The sequence below is a fragment of the Sinocyclocheilus rhinocerous genome, unplaced genomic scaffold (assembly GCF_001515625.1).
Source record: "Sinocyclocheilus rhinocerous isolate Xijiao unplaced genomic scaffold, SAMN03320098_v1.1 scaffold647, whole genome shotgun sequence".
NCBI classification, from domain to species: domain Eukaryota; kingdom Metazoa; phylum Chordata; class Actinopteri; order Cypriniformes; family Cyprinidae; genus Sinocyclocheilus; species Sinocyclocheilus rhinocerous.
The window spans coordinates 98386-112168 of record NW_015632746.1 but is presented as its reverse complement, the minus strand read 5'-3'; the positions used below and the strand labels follow the sequence as shown (position 1 = coordinate 112168).

Here is a 13783-nt window from a genome sequence, read left to right as displayed (position 1 = left end):
GGAATGACATCAGCTGTTTGTATAGTTTTTTCACTCGTGGTAAAACTAAGAACAAAAGAGGAGGTTGGACATGGATCTCATTCACAGTATATATAAATGTGACCAAATGACAGTCATCTCTTCAGTACCCAATCTTTTGACTGTTTGCTATGCATCTAGGGTGGCTAATATTTTATCTTGCCTCAGTCGGTAAGTCTGTTTTAAATTTCCAGCTGTAATGTCTGTTGATGTGTGTTGTTTGTGTCATATTTTCCCTTACCTTGTGTAGTTGTGCTCCTAGTTTTGAAGCAAGTCACGCAAGTTTTCCACACTGAAAAATTTGACTTCTATCTTCTACATAGCGACAGATGAATTTGCACCAAAATACTGTATTTAAAATTTGATATGTATATTTTTTACTATCTATGCTTGTGAAAGAAGTGCTTAATTGTATTTAATGTGCATTTGCACTTGTGTACTTCCACTCTTAAGAGTATATTTAAAAAATAAAATAAAAAATCTGCTTTCAGACAATACAATGAAATAAAAGGGCACTCAAGTGCACTTTTCACATACTTAATTACACTTTTAAAAACGTAAACCTTCTAAATTTTTTGTCAAATTAAAAGTTTTACTTTTAAGTCATTAAATCATTATGTTTTAATAATCTTTTGTCATGCTTTACTGTACACTTATTTTGATGTGTTGACTAACATACTAAAGCACATGTAAAAATATTTGTCATTTAACACAACAGTTAAAATAATTTAACTGTTGTGTTACTAAATAAAACATTTAAAGTTAATATATTTTAAATGTGCTAAATTGCAAATTCATCATTATAAATGTGTAATTATATGTTTAAATACATGACATACAAGTTTCAATAGATATGTACATTAATAAATATTAATTAATAAACATATTTTAGTTTATGATAAATGCTTGTCAGTACATTCAGCAGTTCACTTTAACTATATTTCAAAGACAATAGAGGTTACACTTTATTTTAAGTGTTACAGTGTAAATATACATCGAGTTATATTAATTAAATGTATTTACTATATGGTTATGGTTAGGATTAGGTTTAGGTTTACTTGCATGTAATTATGCATAATTTATTGTTATTATAATAGTAAGTACATGTAACAAGGACACCTTAAAATAAAGTGTTACTGACAATAGATGTAATTCTAATTTTAATGTAATAAAGATGTACTTAAGTCCTACTTAAGTGGGTCAAAAACACTATAAAATTCAGCTAACTACATTTAATATAAATTTCATTTAATTTGAATTAACATGCATTTCTAAGTGTGCAAAAACATTTACATTCATCTCGCAGTTAATTACATTACTCTTTTTAGAAGTATGCTAAAGTTTACTACTTTTTCATAAGGGTAACTACAAACAGTTATATGGATAGTTGCATTTTGGAGTTTGCTTTTGGCATTGTTCTTATCAGAACGGACGCACTAGTTGAGAAGTACATTTACAGAAGAATGAATGTTGAAACGTGATGTTCTCTTGGCTGTAACTGTGAGATTCAAATGGAGTGTGTTCTGTGCAGGGTCGGCGTCTGCTGCTGGAAACTGCAGTTACAAGGCACTTCTCGAACATCTCGGCTTGGGCAATGATGACATTCAGATGACGTCCCTGCGGCCCGTGTTTAAATGGGAAACCCCTACTTTTCTTTTTCTAGACCTCTTTGTGACCTCCATCACAGAAGTGGTAAATCCAGCATGATTTAACTGAATGCCATGACATAGGATGGCAAGCAGTTGTACTGTAGTATCATCACTCAACACTTATATCATATTTCTTTCCACAGAATGAAAAAGCCCAGAGCCTCTCAACACAAGTCACAATTTTGCATGTAAGTGTTTTCAATACCTTTTCGCACACGACTTTACTCAAGTTCGAAAACTTGTACAATCAGAAGTTTTATCTGGAAATAAAATAATTTCTTGACTTATTAAGGAACACACTGAAATGTCTAATTTAATATACTATATAATATAAGTCACTATACAAGTCAAATTGAACCCTATTGAAAATAAAAACAAAGTGTAAAAAGAATACGTTTGTATATATTATTTGTGAAAAAGTTTATGATTCTAAGGAGGATCAACCAAATCGGTTGACCACTATAATCACTGTTAACATAATCCTCATAACTTTGCAGGGTTGGGTCAATGAGTTCACAGTATGGAACCCAGATGACTTCTGTGGAATCACTTTATGTTCTGTTAAAAAGGACATGGTTTGGACTCCAGACATCAGCATCACTGAAAGGTCGGAAAATGGCTTTTTGGTTCAATATCACTGTAGGGCGCCTTTTGATGTCCTGTACATAAATAACTCATTTGCCATGATAACATAAAATGACTATGAAAGGGTGTGTTATATTAGGCTAGGTTTTTATATTCATAACAAAAGCATTACTTGGCTCTTTAGATACATTTTCAAGATTTTTTTTTTAGTTTTGTGTAAGAGGATGCGTGCTATTTTGCTAGGTCCCATGCACTGCTCATTAAATTTGAATGAGAGTAGAAAATAGTCAAATCATAAAATTTGAAGTTGAATAAATGTTTCATTGTCATATTTTGTCATGCTTTGTGTGTTCTGCTTTACATGTCCACCCCATCATGTGCTGGTCCACCCTGTCATCTTGATATTTAATTTTACAATAATATTTTAAATAATAATTCAATCATATCTATATAATCCAGTGTGTTCAATAGCTAGGTGTGGGGGCAATAACATGCAAACAAAAAACTGCATCCAAATATCACAGTTTTCTCCAAATAAGAAAAATGTGCCAATTGTATGCGTTTCTTTAAAAACACATGTTTTACATAAAATCTTTTATGTATTTATAATTTGAAAGCAAACAAATAACCCTCTTTAGGAAAGGGACATCATACCTTTCAGAAAATATAATTTGCATCTTAATTTTGCAATGAAAACGTATTTAACAGTTATATATATATGTCCATGACAGGGTGGACATATCTTATGGTTTATGCTTCGAATAATGGCCCATAATTATCTAAAAAAAACATGTGGGAGCTTAGCTAATATGTTTCTATAGTACTTAAGTGTCTACTATTTATGACATGACATAAAGCGAATGGGAAATTAAAACCAAAATGTTTGAGTATTGTGAGGGTTGAAAGGCACTCTATGGTGATATTGACCTTTTATGGATTGTTACTTGTAGATACTTGAAGCGTAAAAATTTTGGTGGAATAGACTTTCAGTGGAGGGACAGAAATCTCTATGGTTTCAATGGAAATATATTCATTTGTTTCGAAAATGAATCCAAGTCTTATGAGTTTTGAGTGACATTAGGATGAGTAAATTATGAATTTAAATTTTTTGGGTAAACTGTCCCTTTAAAGTTTACTTTTGCTTTGTTTTGTCTATTTAGCATCAAGACCGAGTTCGCAACAATGGAGAATCAGTATGTGCAGTTGCAGAATCAAGGCGCTGTTGTGACGTCTAACACTTTTGCTGTGACCACGGCCTGCAAGCTGAACCTGCACCAGTTTCCCTTCGACGTCCAAAGCTGCACTTTTACCCTTCAGTCTCCGATCCATTCAAGTACATTTGAAACTCAGAAAACAATGTCGATCAGAGTTGGGCAGAATTCTCAGTTCATGAAAGTGAAATTGAATTAGTCACACCCACAAGATGTGGTATTTGCATTTAAATTGGAGTGACAGGAAGAGGAATATTCAAAAGATCAAAAACATCTTCAGTTTGGACTAAATATTGGTGCACAACCCTGATGTTGGCAAACATGACTTTTAAAGATCCTATTTCACCTGCTGGAGTTTTGACATTAAGTTATTGTAATATCTATTGGTCATTTGTCTCATGCTATCTCAGGCAAGGAGCTCGTAATCAGCCCGTTCTCTGACGCTTCATTCCTGACCCTCAGCTCCAAGAAGGCCTTTCAGACTCAAGGAGAGTGGGAACTCCTTAGTATAAATACGTCTAAAGCCAATGTCACTACTCTAGGAGAACCACAGGATCAGCTGATATATAAGGTACAGAGCAGAAAGATAACAACACACCACATCACATCCATCCAGGAATTTGACTTGATGACAGGAGCTTTCATGTATAGTAGGGCTGTGCGATATTGAAGAAAAATGCGATGTGCGATAACTCATTAAATAATGCGATATTCGATATGCGATACGATAATGCTTAAAGTGCCACATGCTCAGATGAAACAGTTTTACTCAGCTGTTGCTGAGTCAGGTCTGTGAACTTATATAACTATCTTGTGTCATATACAGTGGGTACGGAAAGTATTCAGGCTTAAATGCCACATGCTCAGATGACACATGCTGTTGCTGAGTCAGTTCTGTGAACTTCTATAACTATCTTGTGTCATATATATATGGTTATACCACAACGAATTCCTTGTGTTTGCGCACACTTAAGTGGTGAATAAAGCTCATTCTGATTCTGATTCTAATATAACTAGCATACATGTTTCACTTTTTGTGAGAAGAAAGCACCCCTACAACAACTTCTGAAAGTGAAGGGTAGTGTTTTACTCTAATATTACATAAAAATGTCTAGCATTACATAAAAATGTCATTTTAACATGAGTTTAGGAACTGAATAATAAAAAAGAAAAATACAACACTGCTTAGTCTTTACTCTATGAATTCAATATGCACTGGTTCTTATTTAAGCTACAAAAGTTATTTAGGTAAGAGCAGTGAGTGATTTTCTCTTTGTCTTTTGTTCATGGCCCCAAATATTGCAAGCCGTAGCGAAATGCATATTGCGATATGTACGATATGCGATACGATAATGCTTAAAGTGCCACATGCTCAGATGAAACAGTTTTACTCAGCTGTTGCCGAGTCAGTATCTTCTATAACTTCTATAACTATCTTGTGTCATATATATATGGTTATACCACAACGAATTCCTTGTGTTTGCGCACACTTAAGTGGTGAATAAAGCTCATTCTGATTCTGATTCTAATAAGAAAGCACCCCTACAACAACTTCTGAAAGTGAAGGGTAGTGTTTTACTCTAATATTACATAAAAATGTCATTTTAACATTAGTGTAATCATTTTAACATGAGTTTAGGAACTGAATAATAAAAAGGAAAAATACAACACTGCTTAGTATTTACTCTATGAATTCAATATGCACTGGTTCTTATTTAAGCTACAAAAGTTATTTAGGTAAGAGCAGTGAGTGATTTTCTCTTTGTCTTTTGTTCATGGCCCCAAATATTGCAAGCCGTAGCGAAATGCATATTGCGATATGTACATTTGCGATATTTCGATAATTTCGATATATTGCACAGCCCTAATGTATAGTTATGAAAGTCCTGCCATTAATGTGATTTGTGCACTTCACTTGTAAGTCTCGGATAATATCATGAAAGTGTAAGGCAAATAACATGCAGTTTATTGTCAGAAAACATTGCATTCATTTCACACCTAAGTAGATTCATTTAAAGTGTATTATTTCCATAAAAAGTACTGTACAGTGTAGCTTTCAGTTCAGAATTCCCTTCACTGAGTAGTTGTTGTTGTCTCAGTGTAATTTTGTGTTCATCCAATGGCTATTCGCTAAATATGAAAACCACTTACAGAGAAAACAAGCTTTTCTGTAATTACACATTTGATGCACAACCTTACAGCTGAGATACTGGGATCAGACATTGTGACCACTGTCAAAAGCTGCTCTGACCAAGTATTTATAGAGGTTTCTGTTCTTACTTGCAGATCACCGTGAAGAGGAGACCTCTACTGTATGTCATTAACTTCCTAATGCCAGTATTTTACTTCCTTATTCTGGATTTGGCCTCCTTATTCATGGATTCAGCTGGAGGAGAGAAGCTGGGTTTTAAAGTAACTCTGCTTCTGTCTATTTCTGTGTTACTGCTGCTTCTCCAAGACATGCTGCCCTCTACTGCCAGTGATATCCCCCTGATTGGTGAGAGTTTATCTGCTGTACTCATTATCTTGAACAGTAAGATTTTTTTTTTCTCTTGACCATTGATGGCACAAAATTTCATCTCAGCACTTTTCTGTAAATGGCTACACTATTTTTAATTTTTTTTGTCATTTCATCTGAATATCAACGTTTGTGAGATTTAGTCATTCGTAACAGTTTTGAGGTTAATCGATCTAATTTTGCATATCTGGAAAATCGTGATCTATGACACTGTTTATTTGTTTTTGGATTTGTGGAGTAAAAGTACCCTCGGGGTAAGATGGGCCACCCAGAATTGCCATAGAAACCCCAAGTGGTATGCTGTCACTATTATTTTTAAACGCATTACTTATTATTTAATATCTCAATGAATTAGATGTACATTTCAGACATCTTCGCCTTTCATTAAAACCTATAGGTTATTGTGTAAAATCATTAAAATTGCATTCGTAGTGTTGCTATTATGACATATCTTCACTTAAAATATGGGCTATTAAATATGGGCCTATTAATTAAGTCATAGGTTAATTTCATAACTTTTCAGATGAATCTCTTTTACTTGGATTCTGCTTTGTCTGTTATCGGTTATTCAATTATTCAACTAAGTAGTAGTAATAATAATAATAATTTGAATAGTTAATTTAGTGTTTTACATGAATGACACTTTTAAAACATGAATGACACATTTAAAAATATATGTAATTATCAATAAAAACGATCAAAAATTATTTCTGTAGATGTTTATCCAGGTGGGCTTCTTATACCCCAGCAGGGACCATCTCACTCCTCTTTTAATATTTGACATTTTGTGCTAACAACTATCTCATTCAATGTATTAGTACTCTTTCAAAATAAAACAAAAGGCTGAGAAATAATCAACAGTTGATTGTGTCATCATTTGCTTAAAAATGTAGAATTTTCTGTTGTATGAAATCGATAATATATATTTTTAATTAATTTTATACATCTCTGTTTATACATCTCTGTACATCTATACATCTATTTTATTATTAATATTATTTTAAATTATTTTCTGGTGGCTTTCCTAGGGGTTTATTGTGTTGTCATCTTCACTCTGATGGGCATCAGCGTTCTGGAGACCATTCTTGTGAATTTTCTGATTGCTAAAGGAAATCGGACGATTTCAGTAAAACCAATGGAAAGCTCATCTGCTCTTTCTGGTAAATATTTACTCAACATCTGATAATGAGGGGGAAATCGGTCCTTGGTAAAACATCTTGTATAATATCTTAAGTTAAATATAATTCTTCTCACAGATGCTGTGAAGGACACTAAGAGCCCTCCAGACTCAGAAACAGACAGGCATGAAGAGCGGCTGTATGCTCTTGATCTTCTGAAGCAGATCCTCGTGGAGCTTCAGGCTGCTGCTACACATCAAAACCAACAAGAGAGGAAATACCTGAGCTGGACCAGAGTGGCAACAATAGTTGATGTGATCTTTAACTTTCTGTATGTAACCACAGTTATTGTGTTTCTGATAATGCTGTTCAAAGCTTGGTTCCCATGAGTGAATGTCCCTTATAGGCCTGTATATGAGATCTACAGAAAGACATGCATGACTCATTAGAGCACAGATCAGCCAGAGTTGGTTTTCCATTGTAGTTTATGCACATTATACTGAATGAGGCTGTGATATGTATTTGTGGGGGAAAATCCATCTAGATCATGAATTGCAATTCATTCCTAATTAAAAATGACATGACACATTGTAGCAATACAACATGTTTTTGTTAACTTTATCTGTCTACTTTTGATTACATTTTAGATTACTCATGAGCTGTCTTTTAGCGTCTTTAGATATTAGTTGCATTTTTAAGTGTATTTACCATCAGTCATACTTAAGTACTGTAAAAGTAAAGAAAATAAGCTTCCATTTGTTAACACTAGTAAACTTCATTAGTTTACACGAACTAACATGAAAAATATGTCTAATGCACTTACTAATCTTAGTTAATGTTAATTACAGCATGTACTACTTCACTAAAATCAAAAGTTGTATCTGTTAATATTATTCAGTGGACCTCAGCTAACATGAACTCAAAATGAACAGTTGTTTTTTAACTAATTATAAAAGTTAATAAACACTGTATCAAATGTGTCACTCATTGTTAGTTAAATACAGAGTTCTCGCATGAAACTCTAGAAGGCGCAGTCCGATAGGTCTAACTCAATCTGGCCTAATGAAATCATTATCACATGGCACATTCTATTCCTCCAAGACCAAATACATTAACATTGTCATGTACATTACCATGCCAATCCCTCCGAGAGTTGTCATGACAAAATTTTAATTAGTGCTTAACTAACATTACCTTAATGGGGCTTTATTGCAAAGTGTTACTGATATCTTTATGGTGATTTTATATTAGAAAAATAATTAAGCAAAAGTATTAAATTAAATTACTTTTGATATTTAAGTAATTTTTAAATTACTTGAAATATCAAAAGTGTAAGTAAATATTGTAATGGCACAGCTGATTTTATAGATGGCAGCCTATAGCCGAGTGTTAGGATATGTAGGTGTAAAGGGATGAAAAATGAAAATCATCATTTACTCATCCTCATGTCATTACAAATCTGTATGAATTTCTTCTGCACAACACAAATTAAAATGGCCACAAATCTTGGTTAATGTTCATGTATATACTTTTGTTCAATGTTAGTTCATGTGTGTTCTTCATGCTTATTGAAATATTGAATTAAGTAATCATGAAATAAATTTGCATGTAGAAATTTACATGAGCCAAGATTTACAAATGCTTTAAAAGTATTGTTCATTCTTAGTACATCTTAACTATTGTAATTGTCTAATGTCAATGTTATGCATTAACTTTTACCATATATACAAAATGTTGTCTTTATTTTGGAAAAATAGGCAAAACACATTCATGATTCATCTTGTTCACGGGGCCTATAAACATTCACCATATGTATATGTATATACATATAAAAGCTGCAACCATATAATGAAGAAAGATTTTGAAGATAATATTAAGGTTATTAATATTAAATATTACTTAAAATAAACGATTTTAACACCCTCACAAATACTTGTCAGTATCATAGTACATGGTAATACCACATTGCATATAGCACGATGATACTGGAACTCACATATTCGTAATATTTACATGCTAATGCTGTGGTACTTTGTTGTGTGTAACATCTATAATGTAAAGAGTGTAAGGGAATCTGTCTTTGGGAATATAAATAAAAATGGTCTGGGTTATGATCTAGGGCGCTTAGTCCCCCTATAAACCCAGGGTGTTCACGTGAAAACCAGGAACCTAAATGTAACCAGCTCTGCGCTCATGAAGAAATGCTCTGCATTTAGTCTTATTGGCACATCCTGAATATGACGTCAATGGGCTGCAGCCCAACTGTTTGGTGTGCTTCTGGCTATTCCACTTACCTTTTCATATTTTCAAGGCTTCAAACAGCTGGATCATCAGTTGATCATCCGGCCCTGGAACCTGTTTGTGTACATGTATTCTCCCAACAGAATGCATTGAACATCTACAGGACAGACTATGGGCCTTTACATCTAAGGGGAATAGAGACATAAGTCATTTTTAAATGCATTTGAGTCATCAGTTTTCACCGTAATATGACTGGCTCACTGTTCATCTTACGTGTCTTTTATAATGTAACATACCAAGTACTGAAAGCACACAAGACTGTTTGTACAAAGTTTTATTGTCTGAAAGACTTCTGAACTGAACACCAGAGCTTTTTAAACACACTTATTCTGTATAACAGCAGGCACAGCACAACTGATTGAATATCAATGTAAAAATTATAACATTCTTCCAAAAAAAAACAACAACTGAGATTTGTTTGTCTCAGCCATTACAGGGATTTTTACATTCCATACGCCACTTTACGATGTCTTTCTTTCACAGACAGTAATATCTATAAAATAGTCGGTCAGTATTAAGTACCTGGTGAGTCAGTCCTCAAGTCAGTACAACTGAGCTTCTGCAACAAGCCAACAAGTCTTTGTTTCAGTATGGCTTCTGGGAAAGCAAGTTCATTTATCTCCATATCCTGTGTAGTGATATTAATTGCTATATTCAATTATTTACTATACAGTGATATAGTAAACACATCCCCTATATCCCCTACCTTTTCAAGTCTGAAAAAAAGAGGCACCAGTGGCATACACTGCAACAGAAAGATGTACTTTCCCTTCAAGAGTGCTTCCAAAAATCGGTTGATTATACCATTTTCTGCAGGACTCGGTGTGGGCACCACAGAGAGGAACGTGCCAACCCTTCTTGTCCTCACATCTGAAACCCGCGGACATACAGGGCACTCCAACAAAGGGCTCCAGCAAGCAGTTTTCAGAAACAATATACGTTGCTGTCTGATGAGCCATCTTGGAAGATTCCATTCTATTAGAAAAATAAATTTCATAAAAAAAAATGACCAACTTCCACATCACAACATCTTTTGAGGAATGCAATTAGGGCTGCACGATTTTTCGAAATTAAATCGCAATCGCGATTAGGCAAAAGCTGCGATAAGTCATGCGCATCTTGTCACGGAAGCACGGTTCTGTGATCAGTAGTAAATCTCCATCCGAAGGCCAGAGGGCGCTCTCACGCTGAAACTCCAAATACACCTTGCAGAAGAAACCCAGGAAATCCCTATAGCGGTTGCTGAATAAACAGAAGATTTAACTGCTGTCATTAATTCAACGTGACTAATAAACACACGACAAGGACAATATATGATTTATCCGAGTTCGTCTTATTATAATTTTTATTATAATAAAGTATATAATAATGCAATGCTAATCAACATAGCCTTTATCACTGCTTATGAACTATTTTGCGTGCCTTATTCTGTGTAAGAAGCCTCATCATATCTTCGATTTCATTATCGCGCGATTAAATTGGTCTGCGATTATGAACACGGTTTTGTGTAGCTTGTCAGTGAACTAGGGCTGGGCCAAAAAAATTATCACGATAATTTTTTCCATATCAGTCAATATCGATAATTATCACGATAAATGTCAAATTTTTATTTCTTTCTAGTTTAAAGGCAGATTTTTGCTAAAAACCATATGGTTAATTGTGGTTTTAAACTATTCTTTAAGGTCAGAACATGACAAACACTTCACATTTTTGATTTTCAAACTTTTTTCCTTAACAAAATAAATAAATAAGAAGAAAACAATGTCTTAGTTCTACATGTTCTAATGAGTAATAGTGTTTCAAATCAAGAAACAGGTTTGTGTTGCCTCATAATATTAATAATAATATAAAAAAAATTTGTCTCTTAGAAATACACATTTGATAGTAGCTTGAGTTAGGATGCAGATGTAGATTTATGTTCATAATCAAAATCCGTAATATCGTTACAAAATTGTAGCAACCTCATTTTTATATGGTGAAATTTAATTATTCTGACTGTTTTTGAGTTTTTTTTTTTTTATTAACCACTGGTCTTCCATAGTAGCATACATTTAGATCATGATAATCACAGTAAAAACCACAAATACCATGGTTAAAAATGTAATACGGTTTCTATGTATTTGTATGAAAAACAGTAGTCTAAATGCATTTAGTATAAACGCATAAACGCTATAGCTTAATCACAAAAAATACTGTAATTATATTCAATTACTCCTTCAATACATTTAACACGTCTACATTAATAATATAATAAAATTAGACACGAATACCCACATTTCTGACAATACCATGGTGCAGTTAGTGGTACTACAGTAAATCTATGGTAAATGATGGCGATTTGTAGATTAGAAAGTTATCTGACTGTATCGTTGCGCACTGCGTTTCTCCTGTTTGTCAGCGCTTTATCATCTGTCTGTAAACAGAGTCATTTGTGTTCTCCGCTGAATTCAAGCGCTTCACACTGGATCTCACAGCGCGATTTAGTGGTCACGTGACCGAGATGCATCAGCGAGTAACGCATCTGCTCTAGCTGTTTGAACTTTGAGCCGAATGGATAAACGGTCTAAATGAGAAGCGCTCTTTCGTTCAGCCTTTGCCGCATAAACATTATATCGAACTCTTGTTATCGTTTATCGAGGAAATTTATATAGCATGAATTTTATCGCCCAGCCCTACAGTGAACTACGGCTCTGTGTAGTAAATGCTGCTCCATCTGAAAGCACATGATGGAGATTGGCTTTACTGACAAGATGCGCATGACAATCACATTCGATTAATCGTGGAGCCCTAAATGCAATCCAAATGAATGTAAAATTTGTACTAAAGTCAAGTCACTCACGTCACATCTGCTGCGAGTGAAAGTTGTGACAGCATCTACACGATCATTTGCAGAACCCAGTGGCTCTCCTGGTCCTCCTCTTCCTCCTTCAGCTCCAAGCGAGGCATCTTTATTGGTGCTGATGACAGCGGTGGTTCTGAGGTGCCAACATCAACATCAGGGCATGGCATGGTTGCCTGTACACCTGTTATACATACAAATAGACATTTTGTTACCATGGAATAATATGAAATTCAAAAATGAATAGCAATTACAACTTCGAAACCACAAACCACGAAACAAAAACCACAGATCCGGAATAAATGACTTCACGCTATAAAGGATCTGGGTCAGCAAACCTGTGCTCCTGTAGTGAGGTCGTAGAGTTGTTATTGAAAGCTGGGTGGCAACTGTGCACAGTTTTGGTGGGTCTGTCTGGCAGGCCACATGATGCACCCTGGCCAAATCTTCATATGTACTTACCTAAACAAGAGCAGCAATAATTACAGCATCTGGTTTTTTTTTTCAAGTGTTACAAAAAAGGCAACAAACATGGTTCTTGGTTATGTTTTACCCATAAAAGCTCTTAATCTCACCATTCACGAGCAAATAAGTGATCAGACATTAATGAGAGTGCTAAAGGCCTTGAATTGCATGCAGACAGAGTTGGGGAAAGTTAAAAGTAATGCAATAAAATATTCATATTCCTATGAAGTGTAACGTTAACACACATCTATTGTAAGTCATTACTTCATGTATGAAAGTTAACGTTAGACACTCCTGCTATAAAGCTACTTCCTCAGATGTTGGTGTTCGCGTGCATTCACCAAAAGAAACGCACAAACGGAATTATTATAAAACACTTACATCTGTGTGACGGATTGATGGCACAGCTCCATCTAATAAATACAACTTGGATGCGAGTCCAGCTTCGTACTGGCCCAGGTTTTTATAACAATTCGGCGAAAAGTGTTTGGCACACACAAGCACGTTTTTGCCCACTGTTTCTGGGACATTTCCTTTAAATATAAAATCAAGCCATTTCGCTTTTGTTTCCTCCGAGGCTGGGATTCGGTGTAAGGTCACCTGTGAGGCTTTACAGCCGACCACAGAGCAGATTGCATGCCGGGATCGCTTCATGGTCGATGTGCGTCCAATGTTTGCGATGTGCGTCCAAAACCAAATTTCTTCTGTTCTTTTATTGTTTATTGGCGGTCGGCAGACTAGCTTATTACTGCATTACCGCCACCATCTGAACTGGAGTGTGGAGCATCGACGCACACATTTCATATATACATACACATACTGTACTGTATATATACATACACACACACACACACACACACACACACATACTGTATACACACACACACACAGTGTTACATGTAACGGGATTACATACTTTAATTACTAAATAAATGTAACTCTAATCTATTACAGTTACTGAGAAAAATGTGTAATTAAAGTACAGTTACTTGTGTTAATGAGTAAGTTAATGAAAATGTTAATGATTACAAAGGGGGTTACATCTGAATATTTTCTGTAAAAAGCTAGGATATGTTGAA

General features: G+C 34.6%; 1 protein-coding gene across 1 annotated transcript; it reads left to right on the top strand.

Moving 5' to 3' along the window:
* The first annotated feature begins 149 nt into the window (after positions 1-149).
* Positions 150-7564, top strand: LOC107743002 (5-hydroxytryptamine receptor 3A). Its single transcript, XM_016556098.1, has 9 exons — positions 150-189; positions 1550-1710; positions 1811-1855; positions 2165-2274; positions 3413-3585; positions 3874-4034; positions 5750-5960; positions 7010-7141; positions 7238-7564. Exons 1-9 carry the CDS (start codon positions 150-152, stop codon positions 7486-7488), a joined length of 1284 nt encoding a protein of 427 aa, XP_016411584.1. The 3' UTR covers positions 7489-7564.
* Positions 7565-13783: the final 6219 nt, after the last annotated feature.